The sequence below is a fragment of the Lithobates pipiens genome, unplaced genomic scaffold, assembly GCF_037356315.1.
Source record: "Lithobates pipiens isolate NorthernLeopardFrog02 unplaced genomic scaffold, aLitPip1_a1.2 Scaffold_13, whole genome shotgun sequence".
Classification (NCBI taxonomy): Eukaryota; Metazoa; Chordata; class Amphibia; order Anura; family Ranidae; genus Lithobates; species Lithobates pipiens.
Window position 1 is genome coordinate 252,445,887 of NW_027507718.1, and position 25,427 is coordinate 252,471,313.

The 25,427-nt window shown below is 43.2% G+C and overlaps 1 protein-coding gene across 2 annotated transcripts in view; it reads right to left on the minus strand.

The window, feature by feature from the left end:
• Positions 1 to 8,569: 8,569 nt before the first annotated feature.
• The window catches only part of G3BP2 (G3BP stress granule assembly factor 2), a 42,892-nt gene continuing 26,034 nt past the window's right edge, over positions 8,570 to 25,427 (minus strand). Inside the window, exons 8-12 of one of the 2 annotated variants that reach the window (XM_077476542.1) lie at positions 17,215 to 17,316; positions 16,469 to 16,571; positions 14,082 to 14,210; positions 13,191 to 13,309; positions 8,570 to 11,098 (exon numbers count right to left, since the gene is read on the minus strand). In XM_077476542.1, coding sequence (XP_077332668.1) covers positions 10,829 to 11,098; positions 13,191 to 13,309; positions 14,082 to 14,210; positions 16,469 to 16,571; positions 17,215 to 17,316 — 723 coding nt within the window. In that variant the 3' untranslated portion in view covers positions 8,570 to 10,828. The remainder of the gene's footprint in view (positions 11,099 to 13,190; positions 13,310 to 14,081; positions 14,211 to 16,468; positions 16,572 to 17,214; positions 17,317 to 25,427) is intronic. The other variant, XM_077476543.1, reaches the window with a different exon arrangement.

The following is a 25,427-nucleotide window of genomic DNA, read 5'->3' on the forward strand; positions in this document are numbered from 1 at the left end:
CCTCAATTGAGTGACATGGCAAAGGCTGTGAATACTCATGTACATGTTGTCATTGTGCGGTATTGTTTGTAGAATTGACAAAAAGTTAGTTCATTTTGGAATAAAGGTGTTGCATAACAAAATGTGAAAAAAGTGAATACTTTCCAGATGGACTGTATATGGATAACCTGCGACGAGGCTCCCACACAAATAGAGCTTTCTTTTGGTGGCATTTCATCACCTCTATGGATTTTATGCTGTAAAACTAAAAAAAAAAATTTCCCCCCTCAGTTTAGGCTAATACATATTCTTCTATATTTTTGGCAAAAAAAAAAAAAGCGCAATAAGCATTTGATTGATTTGCACAAGAGTTATAGCGTCTACAAAATAGGGGCTAGTTTCATGGCTTTTTTTTTTTTTTATAAAAATGCCATGAAACTAGCCCCTATTTTGTAGACGCTATAACTTTTGTGCAAATCGATCAAATGCTTATTGCTCTTTTTTTTTTTAAATAAAAATAAGACTTTTTTTTATTACTAGCAATAGCGGAAATTAGCTATTTTGATCGTGACTGCGACATTACGGCAGACACTTTTGGGACCATTCACATTTACACAGCAATCAGTGCTGTTAAAATTGCAGTGATTACTGTGTAAATGTGACTGGCAGTGAAGGGGTTGACACTAGGTGGCCCTGTAGGGGTTAAGAGTGTCCTAGGACACATCCCTAACTGTAAGGGGGGGCGGCGGGGATGGGCTAGCTGTTACACCTAACTGATCATAGCTCCCAATCACAGGGAGCTATGATCAGTGACACTGTCACTAGGTAGAACGGGGTGATGCTTGTTTACATTAGCATCTCCCTGTTCTTCATTTCCATGAGACTATTGCTGGTATCCCCGTGGTCATAGAGTCCACGGGACCCGCAATCCTACTCACGAAGCACCTGGCCGGCGTGCACACGATGGCATGGCAGCAAATTCAAAAGGGAAGTACAGGTATGCTCATTTGCGCAGCCATACCATTCTGCAGACGTACATCTGCGCGCGCCAGTCGGGAACCAGATAAGCAAACACATCAAAGCCATGTTACAGCAGTCATTTCTATATAAGGTTTTTTTTTTTTTAAGCATGATGCGACATACATACTAGACAGACGAGAGTCCCTGTGTAGGATTTGAACCTCACCAATTCTTCCAGAAGAAAAAAAAATAAAAATTACCAACTCCTCCAATTATGAGAGTGAAAGGTGGTGAAGGTAATGACCGAAAAATTGTAGAAAGTATAGAGACAAGGTGTACCTCTCTGAAACACTAAGTAAAATGAGAAAACCCTGATGCCACTGTAGAAAGCTAAAGCCAATGTCCTAGCACCTGCAGAGGTGAAGGTGAACATTAGCGTGTGGAAGGTTTATAAATAGGCCCAGGGGACTTAAGTCTACAGATTTCTAAAAAGAGGACGTAGCCTCCATAATTTAAGGGCATTTCCAAACAGCAGCTCACCTTGAAAAGGGGATGTACAATAAGCACATTTCCTGAGCAGAGTCAACAGACCAGGATCTAAGCCATAAGCATCTGTGCAAATGCACATGAAGAAAAAGCATTATGGAAATTTGATGCATTACACTCTCCATCTATGGAGACTAGTAGGGCTGATAGTAAGAGCTGTATTCTTGCAGAAAATAGGGTTGTCTACAGCAGTGTTCACCATTAAGTTCTACAGCTCAGATAACAAAACCACAGATGTAGCCAAAATTGAACGTTCAGCAGGGACCAGACAAATTTCGATCCATCTATGGGCGCACCCACTGGAGAGAAGTCAATGTAATGATTGACTTCTCAACTGGACCGTTGGAAAAATATTCACTTGATCAGCACATGCAGCTCTGATTAGTATATTCTGTCACACTGTCAGAATAAAAGGAAGGATTCCTCTATCCACTTTGAATGTGTAGATGGGAAATCTGTTTTTTTTTTTTAAATCAGCTAACTGGCTGGTCACAAAAAATAGGAAAATTGTATACTTACCTTTCCGTAATTTTCCTTTCCTGTCGCATCTTCATGGTAGCATACACTCTGGGTTGTGACTCCGCCCCCACAACCGGATAGGACCACATAGCTATAAGATGAAGATACGCCCCCCACCTCGGTATTCTCTGTATATATCACCTTTGTGGGTGGGATATTGTATGCTGCCATGAAGATGCAACAGGAAAGGAAAATTACGGAAAGGTAAGTATACAATTTTCCTGTTTCCTGTCGCATCATGGCAGCATACACTCTGGGGATTAACTCGCAGACTGGGTGGGAGATGCAAAGGTAAACGTTTATTAGCAAGGAATAGAAGAGTTGGCTTGAATAATGGACTTTCCAAATTCTACTGTTGATAGCCGAGCTGAGTCCACCTTGTAGTGAGAGATAAATGTGTTCCTGGAGGACCAAGTGGCCGCTCTGCAGATCGTTTCCGTTGAGACCCTACAATACGATGCCCAGGAGGTGGCCACTGCTCTGATGGAATGAGCCCTCAGGTCTTTAGGAATTTGCAGCTCACTCAGCAAGTAGGCCTTTTTAATGGTCTTCACCAACCAGGAGTCAATGGTTCGGGCTGACGCTGTTTGACCTCTCCTAAGGCTGTAGGGAATGATGAAGAGGTTCTCCGATCTTCTAAAGGATTCGGACACAGAAAGATATTTTATGATGTTGCCCCTTACATCCAGAGGATGAGGGTCACCCTGGTCTGTGTGAAGAGCTGGCAAGTTGATTTCCTGGTTGAAGTGAAAAGAGGATGCCACCTTTGGGTTAAAGCGATCCGAGTGTCTTAGAACTACCCTGTCTGGATGGATGATCAGATACGGCTCCTTAATCAGTAATGCTTGCATCTCTGAAACGCTCTTCGCTGATGTGATTGCGACCAGGAAGGCGACTTTTAGTGTCAGGTACCAGTGGGAGATGTTTACCAGCGGAAAAAAAAAAGGGTTCTTTGGATAGTACCTCTAAGACGACTGATAGGGCACATGTTGGAAAGGAGGGCTTCCGAAGTAGTCTTAGTTTAAGACAGGCCTTCTGAAATTGCATAACAAGGGGATCGTGAGCCCATTTAACCCCTGTCAGGGCGGATAGAGCTGACACCTGAACTTTCAGAGTACTAGAGCCAAGACCTTTGTCTAAGCCTGATTGTAGGAACTTTAGGATCAGAGGAGCCTAAAGGGAGGACAGATCCAGGCCAAGGTCCTGAGAGAAGGCAACAAACTTTTCCCAGACCCTGCGGTAGGTGCAGTTGGTGGTAGGTTTTCTGGCCTGGAGAAGGGTATCAACTACCTTCTGGGAGTAACCCTGACCTAGATACCTAGCCCTCTCAGCCTGCAAGTCATCAAGTGCAGCCTCCCCAGATCTGGATGTAGTAGCTGGCCCTGGGAGAGCAAGCCGGCTGACAGGGGAAGAGCAAGAGGGTCTGCCGTGCTCAGTTGTAGGAGGGTGGTGAAGCATGGCCTCCTGGGCCAAAAAGGAATCACCAACGCAGTTGATCTCTTGGGCCTTAAGAGAAATCTCGCTATCAGAGGGAAGACATACCAGAGATGGAAATTCCAGGGATGCTGAAGGCAATCTGTCCCCTCCGCTGAGTGAAAGGGAAACCTCGACAGGAACCTTTGGCACTTGGAGTTTACCGGAGTCGCAGCAAGGTCTATGTCTGGTTGACCCCAGGTCTGGCAGATGAGGGAGAAGGCCTGAGGGCTCAGGGGCCACTCGTTGTTGGAGGCGAAACTCCCTGCTGAGTGTGTCGGCTAAGATGTTCTCGACCCCCGAGATGTAAGTCGCCCTCAGGTCTGACAGGTTCAACTTTGCCCATTCCATCACAGGGAGAACTTCCCGCATCATGAAGGGACTCCTGGTTCCCCCGTCTGTTTATGTAGGAGACAGCAACCTTGTTGTCAATCCTTAAGAGGACCTGCTTCCCCCTTAAAAGGGAGCTGAAGGCCAGGAGAGCCGTCCTCATCTCCAGCACGTTCGATACCGAGTCCCGTACTTCAAAAGGCCAACGGCCCTGCGCTGCATGGGACTGGTAGTGGGCTCCCCAACCTTCTAGACGCGTCCGTGGCCACTACCTCCTGAGAAGGGATGACTATGTGTTTGCAATTGTTTAAGTTGTGGGGACGAGTCCAATGAGCGCCTGACTGTCTCTGAGATCCGGATTGTCTGGGTCTGATGTAGGAAGGAGTGTGCCACTGAGCCCAACAGACCATAGGAATGGTCGCTGATAGGGAGCCTAGAAGGCTGAGGCATACTCTGGTCGACAGGGATCTTGCTAAAATGGCCTTCTTCACCTTCTGACCCAACAGGGAAGAGTTCTCCAGAGGCAGCTGCACTGTATTCAACTGGGTATCTAGTTGGGCTCCTAAGAAGATCATTCTCTGGGTGGGCCGATTCTGGCTCTTCCCCCAGTTTATCAGCCATCCCAGATTCTGCAGAGTGGCGACGAGGATCTTCCAATGTTGTAACAGCGACTCCCAGCTGTCTGAGAGGAGGAGAATATCCAGATAATGGTGGACCTGCAGCCCCCTCTCCCTCAGATGTGCGATAACAGGAAGAAGGACCTTTGTAAAGGTCCTGGGAGCCGTAGCAATTCCAAAACGGAAGACTTCGGAACTGAAAGGGTCTGGTTTAAACGAAAAACGGAGGAACTTTTGGCATTGTGAATGGATAGGGATATGGAGGTAGGGGTCCTGTAGATTTATGGAGAGCATCCAGTCCCCCAGCTTTATGGCCTGTAGGGTCTCCATTTTGAATGCTTCTACCCGGAGAGAGCGGTTTAATTTTTTAGATCCAGGACTGGACGTAGGTCCCCTCATTTATTTTTACTAGAAATAGAGGGAAATAGAACCCCCGACCTCTTTGGGATAGGGGCACCTCCGTAATTACTTCCTTTTGGAGCAGATCCTGAACGTATCGGGTCAAGGCTAACCTCTTGCCAGGATGATGGGAGGTTTGTTGGGCAAAAATGGTCCCGCTGGGGAAGTCCTCTGAATGACCATCTGTGCCTGACGTGAATGGTGGTTAACGTCCAGGGGTCGCTTATCGTTTCCACCCAGACCACGTGAACTTTGAGAGGCTGGCCCCCCACCACTGCTAGCTGGGCGGACACACCTTCAAAAAGGACTTCTGGTCAGTAGATGCCAGGGTCCTGGGCTTCTGGAACTTCAGGAAGGATGTTTGAGGGGCCTTCCAGTTCCTTCTGTACTCCCTACCAGGCCTGTAGGACTTGGCATCCCTGTACCTGTCCGGGAGGCTACGCTAAAAGGGAGGAGGCCTCTGAAGCTTTGGCTTTCTGAGGGGATAAGCCCGATTTTCCGCCAGTGACCTTAGAAATAAAGTCCAATTTGGCACCGAAAAGGTTCTCGCCCTCATACAGGATGCAGCACCAATTGGACTTGGAAGCAGGATCTGCCACCCAGGGTTTGAGCCAGAGAGCCCGTCTGGCCATTACCGAGGACAAAATGGCCCTGGATGCAGACTTAATAGCATCCACAGATCCCTCTGCCACAAAACCCTCTCCAAGGCTTAGTTCTTGCAGGGCCCTAACTATCTGGTCCTGATCAGCGCCCTTGGATACAAGCTTTTCTGTGCTTGCTGACCAACTGGCAATAGCCTTACGCACAGCTGCAAGAACCACTGCTGGCCTCCTGCTGCTAGGTAAGCTCTTTTGAGATCAGTATCGATCTTCCTATCCAGGACGTCCTTGAATGACCCGGCGTCGTCGATAGGGAGCATAACGTGCCTGGCCAGGCACATGAGGGATGCATCCACCACTGGGGGGGGGGGGGGGGGGGGACACGAGAGATTTCATTTTAGCCTCCTTTAGAGGATATAGTTTGGCAAGCCGATTGTTGAGACTTGCTTTCTTCTAGGGTCTCTGCCACTCATCTGATAAGTTCCTCCAACTCACCAATGAAGGGGAAGGCTTTGGGTTCTCTCATCAGGTTCGGGAAATATTTTCTCCTTTTGGGTTGGACCTCCTGGGGTGAGGTAGCGTTAGCACGTCCTGCTCGCTTTTTCGATCTCTACTTACCAAACTCCTTCCCTCTTAACTATTATGCTGGTGGTGATCTGCTGGAGCAGTGGTCTTCATGGATAGGGAACAGAGGAAGCCTGAAGACACAGGTAACAAAAAGGGTAAGGAAGATAAAGCCACAACAGAAACAAGGAGGGGGAATAGAGAGAAGAAAAATACAGGGGAGATACCTACCAGAAAGGCAACACTGGGGCAGAAAAAAACAAAAACGCAGCAGTCAGGAAATTCAGCTGAGCACAAAAACAGGCAAAAAAAAAGGCATCTGCATTTAAAAAAAAAAAGACATCTTCCCCTTTTAAAATTGGAGCCGGGGTCACGTCCTACCCAAAACACTCAGTAGCGCCGTTTGGCCGCTGGTGCCATCTTGGAAAAGACATAGACAGACATACACAGGCTATCCAAAGTGCACAGTGAGCATGTGCAAAGCGGCAGAATGATCAGGAAGAGTGCTGATGCTGCTGTGGGACTACAAAGCTCAGCAAAAGGAAGTAAAATATGGCAGAGAGGCAACACTGGGGGAAAGGCACCAGACAACCTAAGGTGACAAGAGATACTGAAGGCAGAGAGTATGCTGTCAAGCTGCAGACAGAGTGACACCAGGGAGGAAGAGGAAACCGGTGACCACCGCATGTACCAAGCCTGTTTAAGGCTTAAAGACCAATCTTTTTATTATATGCCTTCAGCCTGTTTAAGACTTACTTCCAACGGCTATAGAGGCAATGCTCTGTTTGCAGAGAAAAAGTATTCACACCCGAGATCACAAGAGTGGGGTTCCTTCCATTTAGCTTCCTTTAGAGGCTGTACCGGTAAGGACTACCACCCAGGAGAGGCTAGAACCTGGCTGGGGCGAAGCGGTAAGAGGGTGATGATCCGTGCGGTCCCAACAGGTGAGGAAAAATAAGAGAAAACCGGGGTGGGGGGCATATCTTCATCTTATAGCTATGTGGTCCTATCAGGTTGTGGGGGCAGAGTCACAACCCAGAGTGTATGCTGCCATGATGCAATAGTAAACACATTTACATCTATGACCATCTATAGTTTGGGTGATGAATTAGATAGGTGGCAATAGCCAACTGCAAGGCTGGACTTGCCAGGACAAAGAGGTGGTTGTCACCAACCACCTAGCCACTGAATCCTTAGATGCAATGCAAGCAAGAGAAACAGTAGATTTTACAAGAATGGCTGGGCCACATGGGGAACAGTCAAATTCTTTTGAAAATTCTCTGCCAAAGGGCACAAGGGAGCAAATTGCCAAACAACCTCTCAGATAACTCAAATATAAAACCCAATTGGCTCAAAGCACAACTAGGGAAAGGCATTCTACATATTGCTTTTTTTGTACCTCATGGGGTATATGGAGGCTACAGCTGAACTCTTTATATAGCCAGTGACTAGTGTGCACTTGCCTCAAAGAATCCACCATAGCCAGTATATGGCAAGAAGGCGAAGAATCAATGTCACTAGAATCTGGTTGGAAAAAAAAAAAAAAAAAAACCTGCCTCTAATAACCACAATTGAATTCTGTGCATGCAAGTGTGCTAGGCAGTTCCGTTTGGAACCCATAGACAGTATGAGAGCAAGAAGATGTTTTTTGGCTAGTAATACTTTTCTATTAAATTAGACATTGTAGTTGAAAATTCTACTTTAGTCACACAGACCACATGTTTGCATGACTGTGGGAAGCTTGAATCAGAGAGATGGATGGTAGTAGAATCACTGTGTCCCATATGAATCCACTCCCACACAGCTGTAAGCCATCATAGTCAAGTGAGGCGCTTCTTCTGCAGCGTATAAATGCAGACTGAGTGGGTTCAAGGTGTGCAATATATTTTGGGGGTTCTGTCCTGTAATGTACAGTTAAGATATAAATTTTGGGTACCCGACCATCACACCTACACTTGTTTTAACACACCATTCTAAAACCCCTATCATCAGACTGGAATTACTATGGGACTCAATTCGAAAAGGAATTCACATATGTTCAGCCATAGTGTGTCTGAATGGTACAGACCCGGATCTTGCACTCACTAAAGAAACTTACAGAGAAACAAATTGGGCAAAGGATTGATGCCCACAAAGCGAGCTGATCAGATTGCTACCTTGGTGTGTTGTAAACATTTTATTACAAGCAGAGAACATGCGTACAAGGTTTGCCAATGTCAATTATAAAAAATAAAAACTTAAAGAAAGGCCTTGAAACGAAGTATGGAAATCAGCCACTGCTGTAGATATCAGTAGTTTATTGTTGAAGGTTTTAGTTTCAACACATTCAAAATATGGAAACAAAGTAAAGACGCTCCAAAAAAATAAAAAAAAAAATAAAAAGAAAAGAAAAGAAAAGAAAGACACTAGTATCTACTGGCATAATGTTAAACACATTACAGCAATTAAGATGGCAAATCATTCACCACTGTCTTCTACAGCTAGGCAATAGTACGCCAATTGTGCTGAAACAGAAGTGCAATGAAAGATACTACAACAAATTATCTGCCCAACACAATAATGAAAAGGAAAACTGCAGCCATGTTGGATGAGGTACATTTACTGAAAATTTAGACAATAACACTTAAATGTACACAGTAAAGTAGGTGAACAATCACCAAGTAAACATCTCAGATGTATGTTTATTCAAGGTATTCCGACATGAAGCAGACTTGAAAGCTTAATGGCTCTGATGCTCCTCTAGTGTGGTATGTTACACTTTTAGTCCCATTCAGTTTGCCGTTACACAGTTCAGGTTGGAATAGGAGTTTAACATTAAACAGAGGGAGAAAACAAAAAATAAAAAAATAAACAGAACTGCTGGCAAACCTCCCGTTTAGAGATTGGAATGACGTTAAAAACCAGTCCAAAGTTTAGCTGTTATAGTAGGGAATTCAAGTACAATTCTTCCAGGTAACAGATTGCAAATGTAAAACTTTTATAACACAAAATATATATATATGTATATATAAAATTATAACCATGAGAAATCTGTGTCCCAGAAATGTATGAAATAGTGCAAGACTTGCTATCAAAGACAGAAGACCTCAAGTGACAAAACAAAAAGGAATAAAAAGGAAGGAAAACTGAAAAAAAATAAAACATATACCAAGAGTCTAATTTAGTCTAGCTGACTGGAGGGAAAATACTTGTGCACAATCAGTTTCAGAGGAGGCTCAGCAAACAGTTGCATAAGTCAAAAGCAGCATGTTTCGCCATGTGCATTGTTAAACGTATGGACTCCAAAGGGAACAAGGTTCCTGCACTTCCAGAGGCAGCTTTAAGTGGCCATACTTTCTCCTGCAGAGCATCAATGATCACTACACAAGGCGGTCAGCATCTTCTGCTACATTTGTAAATTACTGGAATGTTCTCTGCAAAGCAGGTGGAGGATTCAAGATAGTTATTCCCAAAGTTCCACTTGGTGAAAATCTACATAAAATTACACAGGAGGGAAATGCAAACTTCTTAGGCTTTGGGCAGTTTTCCAAGTACTTGTGCCAAAAAAAGGGAAAACTAGCCAAGGAATAAACCCTGTATGAGATTGTAAAGTGCATACACTTACAGCTGTTGGCCACTTCTAGGAGCACTGAAGAACATCCTCTTCTTCCAGGTTCAAGGGACATGAATAGGTTAACAATTGTGCAACTTGACATTTGCAGGGCACCTAGATTATTCACTTTATATGCCCTTTCAAGAGTTACAGCTAGGGCTCAGAATACAAATACATGACCATTAGCCCTTTCCACATACTGTAGCTCCCAACATTGGTAAACAGATACCAAATGTGGTTAGAGGTGGACCAAAGCAAAAAAAAAATAATAATAATAATCTACTAACGTACAGATACTGCAGTTTGGTTAGGCATACTTTTCAATGGTTCTTGAATGTACAGAAGCAGTTTGGCTTTGCAGCACAGGATTCATTCACTGTACAAAATCACCAGCAAGACTGGAATGATGAATTCATAGAAGGCACCATCATGCGTATTACATTACCAGAAAACTAAATACAGTTGAGTACAATTTGTCATTTTGTTGTTTTCTGTACAAAGCTGGAAAAAGAGGGAAAGGTTTGGCAGGAGAATATTGGACGAGCAGCCTGTCACGTGGGCATCTTGGATGGGCAAGTGCAAAAAATTCTTCATGTATGAAACAGATCACTGCAGATCATCCCCTTCAAAAGAACTGGAAAATGTTCAGACCAATTCAAAAAAATGTTCAGATTTAAATTAGTTCCAGAGAAAAACTTATTGATAGGATTTGCACCAAGGAGTTTGTGGTACAACAAACCAAATGCCATCAACTTACAAATCTGGGTTCCTACAACCGTGTTAAGAGGAGATCGTTCGTGCATTTGACAAGAGCTTAACCATTTGTTTCTTATATGCAAAAAAGGTATTTTCAGAATTAAAAAAAAAAAAAATATACAGGAGGCAACATTGCACTATTTTTGTTTCCAGTGAAGAAACGATAATACTTGAATACCAAACTCTAGACATGAGCCTCCAATGCCCACATAATCACTTGCAGTGCTAATGGCAATCTCAATCCTTCCAATTTAATTCGGGGTGTAAAATTAACATCTTAAATACTGCTGAAAACCAGCAAAAAAAAACAAAAAAAACACCTCAATTGAAACTGCAAACAAAAGATGTCTTCACATCAACGTAATTATAGGGAAGGGGAAAAAAAAAAAAAAAAAAAAAAAAGCCGTGTCACATTCCAAAGCTAAAATTAACAAGAATGCAAACACCACGAATAATGTACCACTGTAGGCTTTACTTTGATTAATGACTTATTTTCAGCGGCGTTGACTAGTGAAGCGATTTTCCATAGAGGCTGACCCTCTTCCTGTGCTCAGCTTTTGTGCCATCCCGCCTCGCAGAGGAGGGCCTCTTCCATCCCTATCCCGAATCATTCCACCTCCAATGATTCCACGGGGTCCCCCAGCACCACGGTCATTGCGGCGTATATCCCTGCGGTCATCACCTCCACGAGTTTCCCTTTCACGGGCTGCTCTGGTTTTTTTCTCCTCCACATTAAGGCGGACTTCACCACGGAACATAATTGGCTGAAATTCAAAAGGAAAGCACAAGTTAATTTATTTTGTACCAGGAGCATTTGAAGCTACCCCCAGTACTAAACACAGATCTTCTTAGATCACGAAAGTAAAATGGTAATGAAATTACAAAAGCGGTTTCCAACCTTTTTGAACTTGTAACTTTTATTATAAATATCCGTGGTGACCTTACTATGAAAGGTCACTACCTGTTACGGAACATTCAATTTGTTGTCGCTCTGTCACATGAGCCTTTAGTTGAGACCATAATCTGTCATGCTAACACATGTTGCATAGGCATGATCCACCATTGTCATCACAAGGAAGCCAGGCTTAAAGTGGCATTTAAACAAAAAAATAAAATAAAAAAATAAACCACATACATACTCACCTAGGTGGATGTTACATCTATCCGATGTAGGCAGCTGAGTCACCAGCTCTCTGCTCCTCTACCTCCCAATGGAGCTCCAGACTGTGGAGTGGGTGGCTCAGGCTCTCAGCAGCTCACTGAGGCTGAGCCAGCTGCTGGTCAGTTTTTGTTAATTTATGTAAAACTTTAAAAGGGGGGGGGGGGGGTACGTAGTGCAACTGCTTAAAGCAGAACTAAAAGGGAGATTTTCAATGCCTTGCCAGCGGCATCATCTTCTAAATGGCTCTATTGGTCAATATGGAACATCACTCCTGCGCAGGAGCTAGTCATCCTGGTACTCAGACCAGCTGTAAGCTGAACTGCGTGGTCAGTGAACAGGTAGGGGGGCACGTCTCTTCTGCAATAAAAGCCCGCCCACTCCCTAAAAGCCGAAGTTTAGCACCACTTTAAAGTGTTAGCTTTACGTTAACAAAAGCCAAACTTTAGCTAGATTGTCAAACCCATCCCAAATTTGTTAGTGTATACAACACTATCCTCTACCCAGATTGACAATCCTGAATTCCAGATGTCTCTGTTGGAGTAAAGGATGGAGTAAAAAAAGTAAAATCAATTACCGTATATACTCATGTATAAGCCGACTTTCAGCACAATCCAGGGCTGGACTGGCATACTGGGCATTAGGCCGCCTTGAACTGTTGCTGCAGCGCTCCTCTCTCCCTCCCTTACACAGCGGGAGACCGCTGTCTCGAGCTAGCTCAAATTTTCGGCCGCACTGTGACAAAAGTCCCACCCTCCTCCTAGACCAGCTCGTGTGATATACGCAGTGTTCTGCATCACACAAGCTGGTCTAGGAGGATGGCAGGACTTGTCACAGCGCGGCTGAACATTTCAGACTGAGCGCTGAAATGCAGCAGGAGATGCCCGCAATGCAATACAGGTACTGACTGCTGAGACTGCATGAATGGGCACAGTCACTACCAGTGAGGCTGCAATGATGGGCAACAGTGACGCCGGCAGCCTCTGTTGTCCGTGCCGCAGCCTGAACATTTACCAGCAGCTGCTGCATTTCCCACTCTATGCTTAGACTTGAGTCAATACGTTTTCCCAGTTTTGTGGTAAAATTAGGTGCCTCAGCTTATATTTGAGTATATGCGGTAGGTTAAAAAAAATAAAAATAAAAAATAAAACACGTTTTAGCAAACTAAAAGCTATTCAGTTTGAATCTAGAGCTACTTGAGCCACAGGACTGTTAAATTGTTGGGGCAACATTTCTGCATTTGATATCTGTTAGTATGGAACATTGCCGAAATGGTTATGTAGACTGCAGGAAAGCATTTTAGTTTCCAGCCTGACACAAACAGCTAATTTGCTAGCAATTCTGATAGGTAGATGATCACTCTTCCAGAGCTACAGCACTTATCCTGCATTTGCTCTGCCTGTATGCTAACAGCATCCAAGTTTTTTTAACACATTTGTGGATTAAAATGACAATTTGTATTACCTTCTTAGTAAATTAGTAAGGTCCCATTATTTAACTTTATGTGCGGTTTATTTCACTTCAGTGCAGCAGTCATGTAAATACATGGGTGTTATAACTAATATTCCATTTGGTCAGATTTGCCTACATAAGTTTGCCAGTGGCCACAATGGCAGCCTCCTAAAACTCACTGCTCCACATAAAAAACAAAACAAAAGCATCTCAAGTAGTTTTTAAAATAAAAAATAAAAACTTACTTTTGCAAGCAAAATCCTCTGAACAGGTTCAGAATCGTCAAACACAACAAATCCAAAGTTAGGAAGCTTTCCACCAACACCTTTGGTATTAATCCGAAGTTCCATTACATTTCCATAATCTGCAGGAAATTAAAAATATTACCTTGTCAAACCTTACGTAAACATATGGGTTTGCCTTTCCTTAACCACTTCCAGACATACTGTGGCAAGGCGGCCCGGCTGCAGAAAGGAATATGTTTTTTTTTTATTCAAAATTGTTTGTTTTGTTTATAGCCCAAAAAATAAAAACCCGCAGGAGGTGATCAAATACCATCAAGGTGTGAGTGTCTGTGTGTGGGGGGAAAACAACAATTTTATTTGGTTACAGCATCAGTTAAAGCAACGCAGTGTCACATCGCAAAAAATGGCTTGTTCAGGAATTCAGGAAGGGGGTAAAACCTTCCGGGGCTGATGTGGTTAAAGTGGGTTGTAAACCTCAGGACACGAAATATGAACTTGGCTCAATCCGTAGCACAAAGGGTACATTTACTACAACCACACACAAAGCATCTACCACTTCAAAATACTTTGATGTAATATCTTCATGAAGGTTTACAAAGGCATTATTCCCTATGGCTTTGCTGTGCAGTTAGCCTAAACTACTCTAATAGAATCGTACCATACTTGTGTGTTCATACGATTTGGACACAGGCTTTTCTATTTTTTCAACCCAACAATAGCCAAGCAGCTTCCTGCAGGTGCATTAACACTTGCCCTACTTTTGTCATGAATGGAAAATATAAAGAACAGGCATGAAGACATTCGGTGATAGAAGTGCCATGAGAAAAATGTTTGATGCAGAGTTATTTAAAATCACGAATGCCTGCAAACAAAACTGAAATGTATACTTACTCATGAAAAATTCCTTTAATTCACTCTCATCAATATCATGTGGTAGGTTACCAACAAAAAGCTGGTGGCTGTCAGGATATCGGAACATGCGGCGGTTATCAGTTTCCCCTTGATCAGTTTCTCCACGGCCTGGTATTGTACAAAAAAAGTTAACTTTAAAAAAAAAAAAATTGTCATTAAAAAAAAAAAAAAAAAAAAAAAAACAAACAGTGTCCCAACTTGTCCTTTCCACGAGCCCTAGCAAACAGTATACAAAATACTGTTTGATCTGAAAATCTGGTAAGGTATAAAAGCTCCAGTGAGCCTGATCACAACAGCATTGTGGGCTGATATATAGTTACATCTGGTGAAGACTGTTGCGTCAATATATGTGAATTTATATTTTAAAAGTTTTAATCACTTCAAGAGTTGTAACAATTTTACGTTACGTGGATATGTTCAAATAAACTGAGGTATAAAAAAATAAATAAAAAAAAAAATAAAAAAAAAAAAAGGAAAAAGACAGTGAAGAGAAAACGACTAGGAAAGTCCTGCTGAAAAATGCTGTTTGACCGGACAATCTAGTAAAGTAAAGTATAGTGCTCTGGAGTCAAACAACTTGCCTACTGTATCTATACAGTGGCAAAGCGGCTTCTCTGCGCAGGATAACGTACCAGTACATGATCCTGCACTTTCTGGTCTGGGGTGCGCACCGCTGATCCACTCCCACTGATATTGGAGCCACTAAGCAGGTCTGGCGGACACGATGTCCGTTAGGACCTGCTGATCGTTCGACACAGACCGGCGGTCTGCCTATGTAAAGGCAGATAGCCATTCTGTGAGAAGGGCAATCCTGTGTTTCTTCTAAGCAAGCCTTTCCACAGTACAAACACTCCCCACACAGCAAGCACTCCATTTAACTCTTTGATCGCCCACCCACTTTTACAAGGTGGTCTTAAACTAAAGACCACCTCTCATTTTTGGATCTCTTCTTCTTTCCTACTTTAGAAGTACCAAGTGTACTTCTGTCCTAGCTTAGTTGCGGAGCAGAACATAATGTTCTCTTCTGAGGAGAGCCATCCTTGACCCCCAAGCTGCTTTCTGGGACCTGTGTGCGTCCCAGAAGACGAGCTGGCCATTAACAAAGCCTGGCGTGACTCACATGCACAGTAGGAAACCGGCTGTGAAGCCCGAAAGCTCCACTGCCAGTCTCCCTTAGTTGGAATGGCAGTGGCTGCACCCGAGGTGGTGAACGAATCAGCCCCGACATCGCAGGCTCCCTGGATAGGCAAGTGTCCTTATTAAAAGTCAGCAGCTACAGTAATGTTTTGCAGCTGGAACTCTGTTTTAACCCCTTTCCTGCCAGTATTAATACAGGGAGTGCATTTTTTTTTTTTTTTTTTTTTTTTTTTTTAGCACTGATCACTGTATTCGTGTCACTGGTCCTCCAAAAGTGTCAGTGTCCGATTTGTTGGCCGCACTGTCGCAGTCCCACTATAAGTGGCTGATAGCAGAATATATGTTGGCCTAAATTTATGAAGAAGAAATTAAGAGTTTACTTTAGTGGATAGGTTTTATATTTTTGTTTATAGTGCAAATTTTTTTTTTTTATATAAAACCCCCGCAGAGGTCAACAAAAACCACCAAAAGAAAGCTCTATTTGTGTGTGTGTGTGGGGGGGGGGGGGGGGAGACAAACACATTTTATTGGGTACAGTGTTACACGACCGCACAATTGTCAGCTAAAGTAACTGTGCCAAATTGCAAAAAAACAAAAACACAAACAAAACACACACCTGAACAAGGGGGCAAACCTTCCAGGAGGCAAGTGGTTAATCACAGGTGCAGCGATCCCCCCTCCCCCACAGGGGGGATCAGTTATTTTGCATTTCCATTGAGAAAATTGTCATTTCCATTACAGTTGGGCACATAATGGGGTGGGGGGGGGGGGCTTTAATGTCCACAACGCAAATATGGCCTCATTTACACACTGTACAACATACAGCCCATACAGGACAGTGTTTACCCGCATGGTATTGTACCCATGTGAATGGATGAGTCGATTGGCTATCAAAGTGTATGCGTCGAGAGCATGCACAAAGCCAGCTCACTGTCTGGGGTAAATATGGATAGCCAGCAGGACTGGCTTCTGTTCATGTGACCACCATGACAGGGGTCACAAGACTCTTATGCCCCCAAGCATTCCAAGCCATTTAAACGGACACCGAGGTGAGTGGGAAGGGGTTTAAGAACTTTTCAGATTGTCCAACCATGACAAGACAGTTCCTGCAGAAAATCACTGCATTTTGTGATTACAATGCACAGTAGCTTTGACCAGCCCATCAGTATAAAAATCCTAACATTTGAAGCCACAAACAGGTTGTGCACCCTTTAATTTTTTTTTCTTACCTGGTCGTACCCCCCTTGGCTGAAAAGTAGGACGCTCTCGTGGACGCTGCTCACGAGTACGAGGAGGCTGAACTTGACTGTCTGGTTTACTTTCAGTTCTTGACTGCAATAAAAAAGTAAAGTCAACTGTACAAGCCATGCTAAGAAACACATTTTATTATAGTACTTATGAATTTGAAGGTTATGTGCTTTTCTTGCCTATACCATGTAGTCGTACAATTATATTTCAAGGACCTATTTTTAACAGAGCAGTATCTGCTTTCCGTGGGACATCGCTCTAATTACTCCACACTGCACCTGCTTTTTACAGGGCTGTGTGGAGTGACATCATGCAGTTTTTCTGCATAACACTAAAGAGAACACTCCAGGATAGGAGGAGAGACCCGTCACGTGACCTGTCACGCATTGACAGGTTTCCTGCTCCTGTTAACCCCAAATTCACTAAACTGAAGCAAATTAAAATTGCAAAGCACATACGCAAAAAAAAAAAAACGCACAAAACTTTGCTTTTGGAAAATGTTTAGATTCTTCACCCCCGCCCCCCTTTAAATATCAGCGGTATGGGCAGAGTTAGACTTACCACTGCGTTATAAATTGTCCCTAAGTGGTGAAAAGTATGTGTAATGGCATCCTGAAAGATTTTACATATTAAAATTTCACAAGCTTGGGGAAGAGGACAACCGCTATAAAAAAAATAAAAAAAGCCATAGGTACTAGAAAACACGTAGCCTCAGAAACTTAACTACCTGTGAAGCAGGAGCTTTTATAACATGGGGAGGAATTCCTGAAGATGGTACAGTACCACTTGGAGGCAGGTTTTTACTTGTCACTGATGCCCAAGAGAAAGCCTAAAGGAAATACAAAGGAAACTTACCAATTGCTCCATTCTGCTTAACTGAAAAACACCTGAACCATCATCTAAATACACACACACACACCAGTCTATTGGTGGTTTGATGTTAACCTTATCTAGTTAATAAGAATATAAAAAAAATAAAAATAAAAAATAAAAATAAAAAAAATACTTAAAGCAATCTAGGTAGAATAATAAAGAAATCAAATCATGTACTGTGAAAAAACAAAAATAAAAATAAAGTGCCCACCACATCAATGTTTTTTTATACTAACACAACAGTAATCCAACAGGGGGAAAGCATATTACTTTATTACTTTAAACTAATGATGCCTACTACCCTTGCAAGTGAGATCAGGGACCCAGCTGTGCTGTCGGGTATTAGATCTTAAAATGGGACTATAAAAATTGATACATTTTTTTACAGTACCAAGGTAAAGCAGTATTAAAAGCAAAAAATGTAAATACATTGCAGCTTACCAATACATTTTTACCCAATTGTGCAACCAGCAACACTTCCCGTCTTAGTGTCGCTACTTCGCTGGAGGCACTACCAAGACAGTAGCACTGTCAAATCTGGGAAGTCTGTTATGTTCAATGCATTAGCAGATTTTGTTGACTAATACTGCCAGATACCATTTAACATTTTAAGCAGTTACAGCAACAGTTTTTCCTTAAAAAAATAAATAAAAGGTTTTAGATAAATGCTGACCATTATAAGCACTTGTCAGTCAATGGTTTGTCTCAACACATTTCTGCTGATCGCCATATCAAAATAAATGGGGGGTGGGGGGAAAATATGATAAAACATGAAAACCAACAGTCACCAAAATCTAAGAATCAAAGAATAAATCAATATAAACAAAACAATTATAGGGGCGGGGGAGGGACCAATATGATATGCCTGTGCAGTACTAAGAAAATGTAACTGGTAAAAATTTATCAACAGGGCAATTTAATAGTAAAGACCGAACTAAAAGGATACCAACGGATCAACCAGCACAGGCTACCACAGACAAAAATCAGTATTTGGAGCTGAACCACTAACAATGGTTATGTACCTTCAGCTAGGTATTTTGGAGAGAGGATATGTGCCCTTCAAAAACCACAAATATCACTAGGTCAATACTTTTCTAAGATTTTGATATTGTATGATTAGTTTCATTGAAAAGCGGAGTCCCAATCAAAAGGGGGAAACTCTGCTCATCTGCCTCCTCGCCACATTTGGCACCTTTTAGAGGTGAGCGGGTACCTGGTTTTGACAGGTACCCATTCTCACTTCACCACGGCAAAGTGAGCCAGAAGTTTGCTCCTGCCTCCACCCCCGATCCCTTCCCAGCAGTCGCCCCATTCAGAAAAGGGCAGCACAATACGTGCAGTAGGAAACCAGTTGTTAGGCTGCAAGGCTTCACCGCCAGTTTCTAGTCGCCAAGATGGCGGCACCGACGACACCGCTGGAAGCTTTGACAGGTAAGTGCCCCAATAGTAAAAAACTCAGCAACTACAGCTCCTCTTTAAAAAAAGTAAATTCACCTTTTGAAATATGTTACAAATGTTACACCTGTATTTAGGGTGTAACATGTTCCAGCACATGTTCCCTCGCATCCCAATCCACCCTCCTGTGCCAGCAGGCAAGGTTCCTCTCCCCGTCGCATTTAAAAAAATTGTCACGGCTCTGCTCACACAGCCATATCATTGAGTCACAGTGGTCTGTAGATGAATACACGACAGACCCCATCTGTAACTGTTTACAATGATCAGCTTTATGCCAACAAAAGGAAAAGGGATGGTCTAACAAATATTCAATGTTCTTTATTGTACATTCCAGAACACAGTGAACCTTCGTATCCATTATGGTAGTTATGTCCCAAAGAACTATGGTAGGGACATCCTAAAGCACTAAATATGAGCGGAGGGCAACTTGGCAACAAGCCAACAGGTTACAACCTCACAGCAGCCTGCAAGACTCGCTCCAAAGGTCAAGTCTTCAGAGCCTCAAACATCCACCTGGTCAAACTCTCTCAAACTTGAGCTACCAAAGTCGGATGTTGAATAGCCCAGCAAGTACCAAACTCCAATGCCGCGTACACACGACCGGACTTTGAGGGACTAGGTCCGACAGAACGAATCCGGACAATTCAATTGTGTGTTGGCTTCATCGGACCTTTGCCGTCTAAAAATAAAAAAAACAGACTTTAGATTTAAAACATTTCAAATCATTACGACGGACTCGAGTCCAGTCGAAAATTCAGTTTGTATGCTAGTCCGGACGGACGAAAACTGACGCTAGGGCAGCTATTGGCTACTGGCTATGAACTTCTTTATTCTAGTCCGGTCATACATCATCACGTTCGAATCTGTCTGACTTTGGTGTGCTTGTGTGCAGCCAAGCCCGTTCGGAAAGTCCGTCAGAACTCCACCTAAAGTCCGTTGGGAAGACAGTCGGACCTAGTCCGTCAAAAAGTCTGGTCGTGTGTACGCGGCATAAGTAGAGTGAGCAGTCACTTGAGAAGGATGGAACTTGACCTACAGTAAGCTGGCTGATCCATCTTAAAATTGTACATTTGGAAGCTGTGTGACACTTCCTTGGGCCTTCAGGAAGCACACAGGAGGAAATCAGACCTATTAATTGCAGGAGTCAACTTCAAGTAACTTAACTGCATGAACCACATCCTCAGTATGACAAGCCTTGTCCCTGGGTGTCTGAGGGTTCGGACAAAAATAAGGCAATACAATATCCTGGTTAAGATGGAAGCCCACCTTAATGTAAGCTTTTGAAGCAACTTTCATTGGAGTTCTCAAAGCAAAGAATTTATCCTGTTGGTAAAGTCAGTCTTGAATGAATGGTGTCTAGAATCAGGCCTAAAATATTACTACCTTTGGGTTGGGACTAGAGCTGCACGATTCTGGCTAAAATGAGAATCACAATTTTTTTTTGCTTAGAAGATAGATCACGATTCTCTCAGCATAATATCTTTCACATTAAAACAAAAAGGGACTAAACTTTACCCTTTATTTTTTTAGTCATTGAAGTGCATTTTTCCCCCCCAAAAACAGCGGTGCCCATTTTCGGGCAAATATCTCCTAAACCATATAGGTTTAGGAGATATTGCTTGGACCTACAGGTAAGCCTTAATCTAGGCTTACCTGTAGGTCAAAGTGGTTTGAAGGGGTTTACTTCCTCTTTAAAGTGGTTAAACTTCCTGCATTTACAAGAGAAGCAAAATGATACCCCAAGCTCCACTGCCAATATGATGATCTGTGGACTGGTGCTCTAGCCAGAACGTTCAGGCCCCAAAATGCAGTACTTGAATCAGAAAAGGGTTGGCGACTCGGATGCTCTTGAACAAAAGTCCTTTATTTGGTTACATGGGTACAAGCTACGCTGACACATTTCGGCTAAGAAGCCTTCATCAAAGCATTGATGAAGGCTTCTTAGCTGAAACGTGTCAGCGTAGTCTGTACCTATGTAACCAAATAAAGGACTTATTGAAGAGCATCCGAGTCGCCAGCCCTTTTCTGATTCAAATTCCTGCATTTAGGGTCCTTTCACACGGGGCGGATCAGTGCTGATGCGCCCCGTGGATAGCCGCTTGCTCAGCGGGGATTGCCGGAGCGATCTCCACTGAGCAGGAAGATGACAGGTCTGTCTCTGCATACTGCGCAGGGACGGACCTGTCAGAGCGCCGCTCTCCCCTATGGGAGATCGGGTGACGATGGACCGCAGTGTCAGTCGTCACCTGATCCGATGACTGATGGAAAAATAGCTTTTTCCTCCATCACACTTTATCGGAGCGGGTCGGATGTCAGCGGACTTGTCACCGCTGACATCCGACGCGCCATAGATCTCTATGGAGCATTCGTTCAGGTCCACCTGAAAAACTGACAGGCGGACCTGAACAGATCATCCGTGTGAAAGGGGCCTAACACTTGTTAAAAACTTGGCAGACTGCCTGGATTCTCTTTACACACAGAATTTTATCCCTTTGATCTAAGGAGGAAGAGTTAGTTACATTTCATGTTAAAAACTTGGCAGACTGGCAGGATGTTTTCTTTTGACAGCTGAGTGAGCAAATAAGTCTCTCCACTTGTTATATGAAAGAATCAGCAAACTCTGCAATAGAGATGGGGGCTGGGGTTGAATCGAGATCACGATTTTTTTAACGATTAATTGTGCAGCTCTAGTTGGGACTAAGGTCAGCTTATGAAAATCCAGATTAAAAACCATGTATAACCAAGTGCTCACCAAATACACCTGCAAAGCAGCTAAGAAATCTATAGATCAGCCACACATGAAATTACCAAGATAAAAGCCTTTAGGCTCACAAGTCCATAGAGTGGAGAAGTCCACAGACTGTTGGTTAACATGGGTAGGTACTGGTTCAGGGCCAATTTAAAAAGAAGAGATGATACACAATCCACAACTCAAGGGTACGCCATACCAGGGAGAGATCCACATGCATGCAAGGAAACCAAAAGTTTATAACAGGATTAGTGTAAACCATTACAGATCATAGCTACACTTAGGCTAGGTTCACACCTGCTGCTATGGGCCAAAAAAAAACAAAAACAAACACACACGTGCAGTCACACAGGAAGGGCATGTGGGTGCCATTAATGCCAATTGCACCTGTGTGCACTGGAAATCGCAGCAGCCACTTCCTGCGCTGGGAACCACACTGCACTTGCAGTCCCTGTACAAGCTGCAATTGAAAAAAAATTATACAGGTACCTTTTACCTGTGTTTTCAGAGCAGCTCTATTGTGAACCTCAACTTGCATATTAAAATCTGAGTGTGCAGTATCTGAAGTGGGGGGAGAGAAGTCAGCCGAGTAGGTCTCAGAAAAGCTGCTAAAATAGGATTTAAAATGTAGCAGCTGCCAGAAAAGCAAACAACCCAAAAATACAGAGCCAAGCAGTGGCATTGGGCGGGCACTATGCTTTTTAGGGTCTCCACCCTCTTAAGTGTGGATATGCCCTATAAATAAAAGGTTTGATGTTTACATCAATTCTGCGCTTTGGCAACGCGGTTTCTGAATTTTCAGAAACAAATCAAAACCCCTCTAGAGTCTGCACAGCTTGAATCACACTGGGCTTCCAAAGCAAAGCAAATTTCTCCTTCAGAAGAACGTCGTACAGGTAACCTATGACAGGAATAACAGATTCCAAAACCAGGGTTAACATCTTGATGAATACTGCCATGGCAGCATACAGACCAAACCATAAGGACACAAACCAAGTGTGACCAACTTTTACCACAAACTGCAGGAACTGTTTAACATCCTTGATATCTGCATATACTAGAGAGGAAAAAAACAAACAACAACAACAACAACAAAAAAAAAAAAACACAACACACACACACTTCCTGTAAGGCAGCAACCACTGACTGCACTCACTATTCAGAAATTCTGTGCTGCAAACTTGAGATGCAGGACAGAACAGATAAACCATTTGGCTTCAGAATAAAAAGGTTGCAGTAGAAACCGTGAAACCTTTCGCTCCCTATAATGATCACTCCAAGCGCGTAAAAAAGTTATTGCAAATTAAAAAACACATTTGAAATCAGAACGCGGGGGGGAGGGGGGTGGGATCGTGTCTCTGAGATTCTCACTTGTAACCTCGAGCCACTGTTGCAGACCCACTCATCTGCAAATACCTGCAAACATTACTATCTGAATGAGTAGGGGGGCCTCTTCATTGCCAGGATGACTGAGCTTAGAGTACTGGAGTCCACATCTACTTACAGAAATAGGACTGGGGCTTGGAGCTCAAGGCTTGTGTTTGAATAAACTGGAAAGGTTTGTGAAAGTAGAAGGCGTGGCAGACTTCTTGCCCAGTTACCCTTTGGAAGTAATCCACAGCAGGACTGAACAAAACGTTCCCAGTGAAGGTAGGAGTTCAACCGGTTTCTTAAAAAGGCAATTCTGCTGACCAACATGTCATCCATAAAATCCTGCACATGTGCACCGACAGGATGCCCAGCCAAGAAATGTGGAATGGAGTCCGTTAAGGTATCCACCAAGCAACTAAGGGCACAGGAAAATTTCTCCTGGTATCTACCCAACTCAGTATTACTATAGTCAGGTTTTCTGGACCTCAGACGAGCCAGACCTTAAAGTTGTTGTAAACCCTTACAAACCACTTTGACCTACAGGTAAGCCTAGATTAAGGCTTACCTGTAGGTCCAAGAAATATCTCCTAAACCTATACGGTTTAGGAGATATTTACCTGAAGACAGCCACCGCTATCTACGGAGCATGCGCCATAGACAGTGGCGCACTGGCGAACTGGATAAGCCGCAGATCGCGGCGATATGCCGCGAGTGTCGGCTTCCATGTGAATGCACGGGAGCGACGTCATCACTGCTCCGGCGAATCACAGCGCCGAAGCAGCGAGACCCACCAAGAATATGGACGCTCAGAACTACAGGGGACAGAGGTGACTTCGCTGGCTCCTGTGTCAGGTAAGTGACACATAATGGACTACTATGCGATGCATAGTAGTCCATTATGCTTTACCTTTGTTGTGTAATTACTCCGTTGTTAATTTATACATTTTTAGATATTCGTGGGAATTATTCACAGTACGAACTATATATAGTACTAAAAAAAAAAAAAAAAAAACACCACAGCTGATAACTGGAGATCCTATCTCAGTGTTTATTCATTTGTTGCTGGTGCCACAGGTGTTACCTCCTCAGCTCCCGGGGATGATGTCTTGTATAGTGCCCCCCACTATTGGCATCAACATTTCTACCCATATACTACAAGCTAGGTGAGTGTTCTGGATCCTTTGTTGCCCCCTCTTTCTTCATTGTTTTATACTTTTTACCATCATATCATTTTGGCGTTTCTAATCTTTTATAGATGCTCCCAAAACTGTATCTGCCCCAAATGAGTAGTATTTTAACCACGAAAAGCATAGCGCTTTCCTATGATGCTACATCAGGGTCCATATGCAATATCTGTATTTTATTATAATGAATCAATTTGATCATTGTTATGTCTATATATTACAGTTACATCTTTGGTCTACATACCCAAGGTCCATTACTACGTATACCCTGTTGGAATAATGGTTTAAATTATATCCATCAAGACCTATTTTTTTATTTTTCTACTATTTTACATGTGTATGTATGCTCTTTGTAACAATTACATTGATTGGTTCGTACAACTTAGTAGTGTGCTTCATATAAAGTCTCACAACCCCTCTTTTTTCAAACCAGGAAAGGAGGTATAGGAACCAGCACAGTCATGGCCTCAAAGTCCCAATCTCCTCTTGTTCTCATCTCCCGACAAGATGCACATGCTCAGTTTGGTGTGTATTGCTACAGTTTTTTTTCCTTCTTGGGAGAGTGCATGTGACCAGCAGAGGGCCAAGGGTCCTGCAACCCGATAGGACAGTCAGAGCAGAATGAAAACTCCTCCTACAAGCTTTAACCAGACACTGATAGAAGTTACAAGACTACTCTAGCAGCTGAGAAAAAAAAAATAAAAAAAAAATAAAAAAGTATGTAGCAGCATTTCTATTTTCTGTGTACTACGGGAGACCAGATATAGTGCATGCAGGGTCCTGGGTTTAGTAACACTAAGGCTTTGACATTCCCACATACAGCTGCAGTTGTGGGTCGTAAGGCTGCTTATATGAAAGCAAGCGAGGGTTCAAAATAAGCTTCCAGACATTCATCCGAAACCTCCTTAAAATACCAGACCTTGTACCCTGGGGTCGGTCTTACTGAAGAAATTGCTGGATTCACCACAAGCACTCCCTAAGGCGTAGTGTTAAAAAAAAAATTTGCCGGAATGAGTACCATTTAAGGGTAAGCCTAGCCTGTGTACAACACTTGTGCTGGTAACCCCAGAACTCGATAGGCCCGATGTCCAGCTAAAGCCTGCCTTTTTCTGCCAGAGGTTACTCTCCTTTTAAACTGAGATTGTTAAGCCAATAATGCAATACTCATTCACTTCATTGTCAGATATAGCTGTCAGAAATACGCTGCCCCGAAACCAGTACAGTTCTCCTGCTTTCCAAGATAGCAGCCGCTAGCCAACTAATCCCCCTGTGACATCACTGGCCTGCACTGAGCCTGCATGTACTACT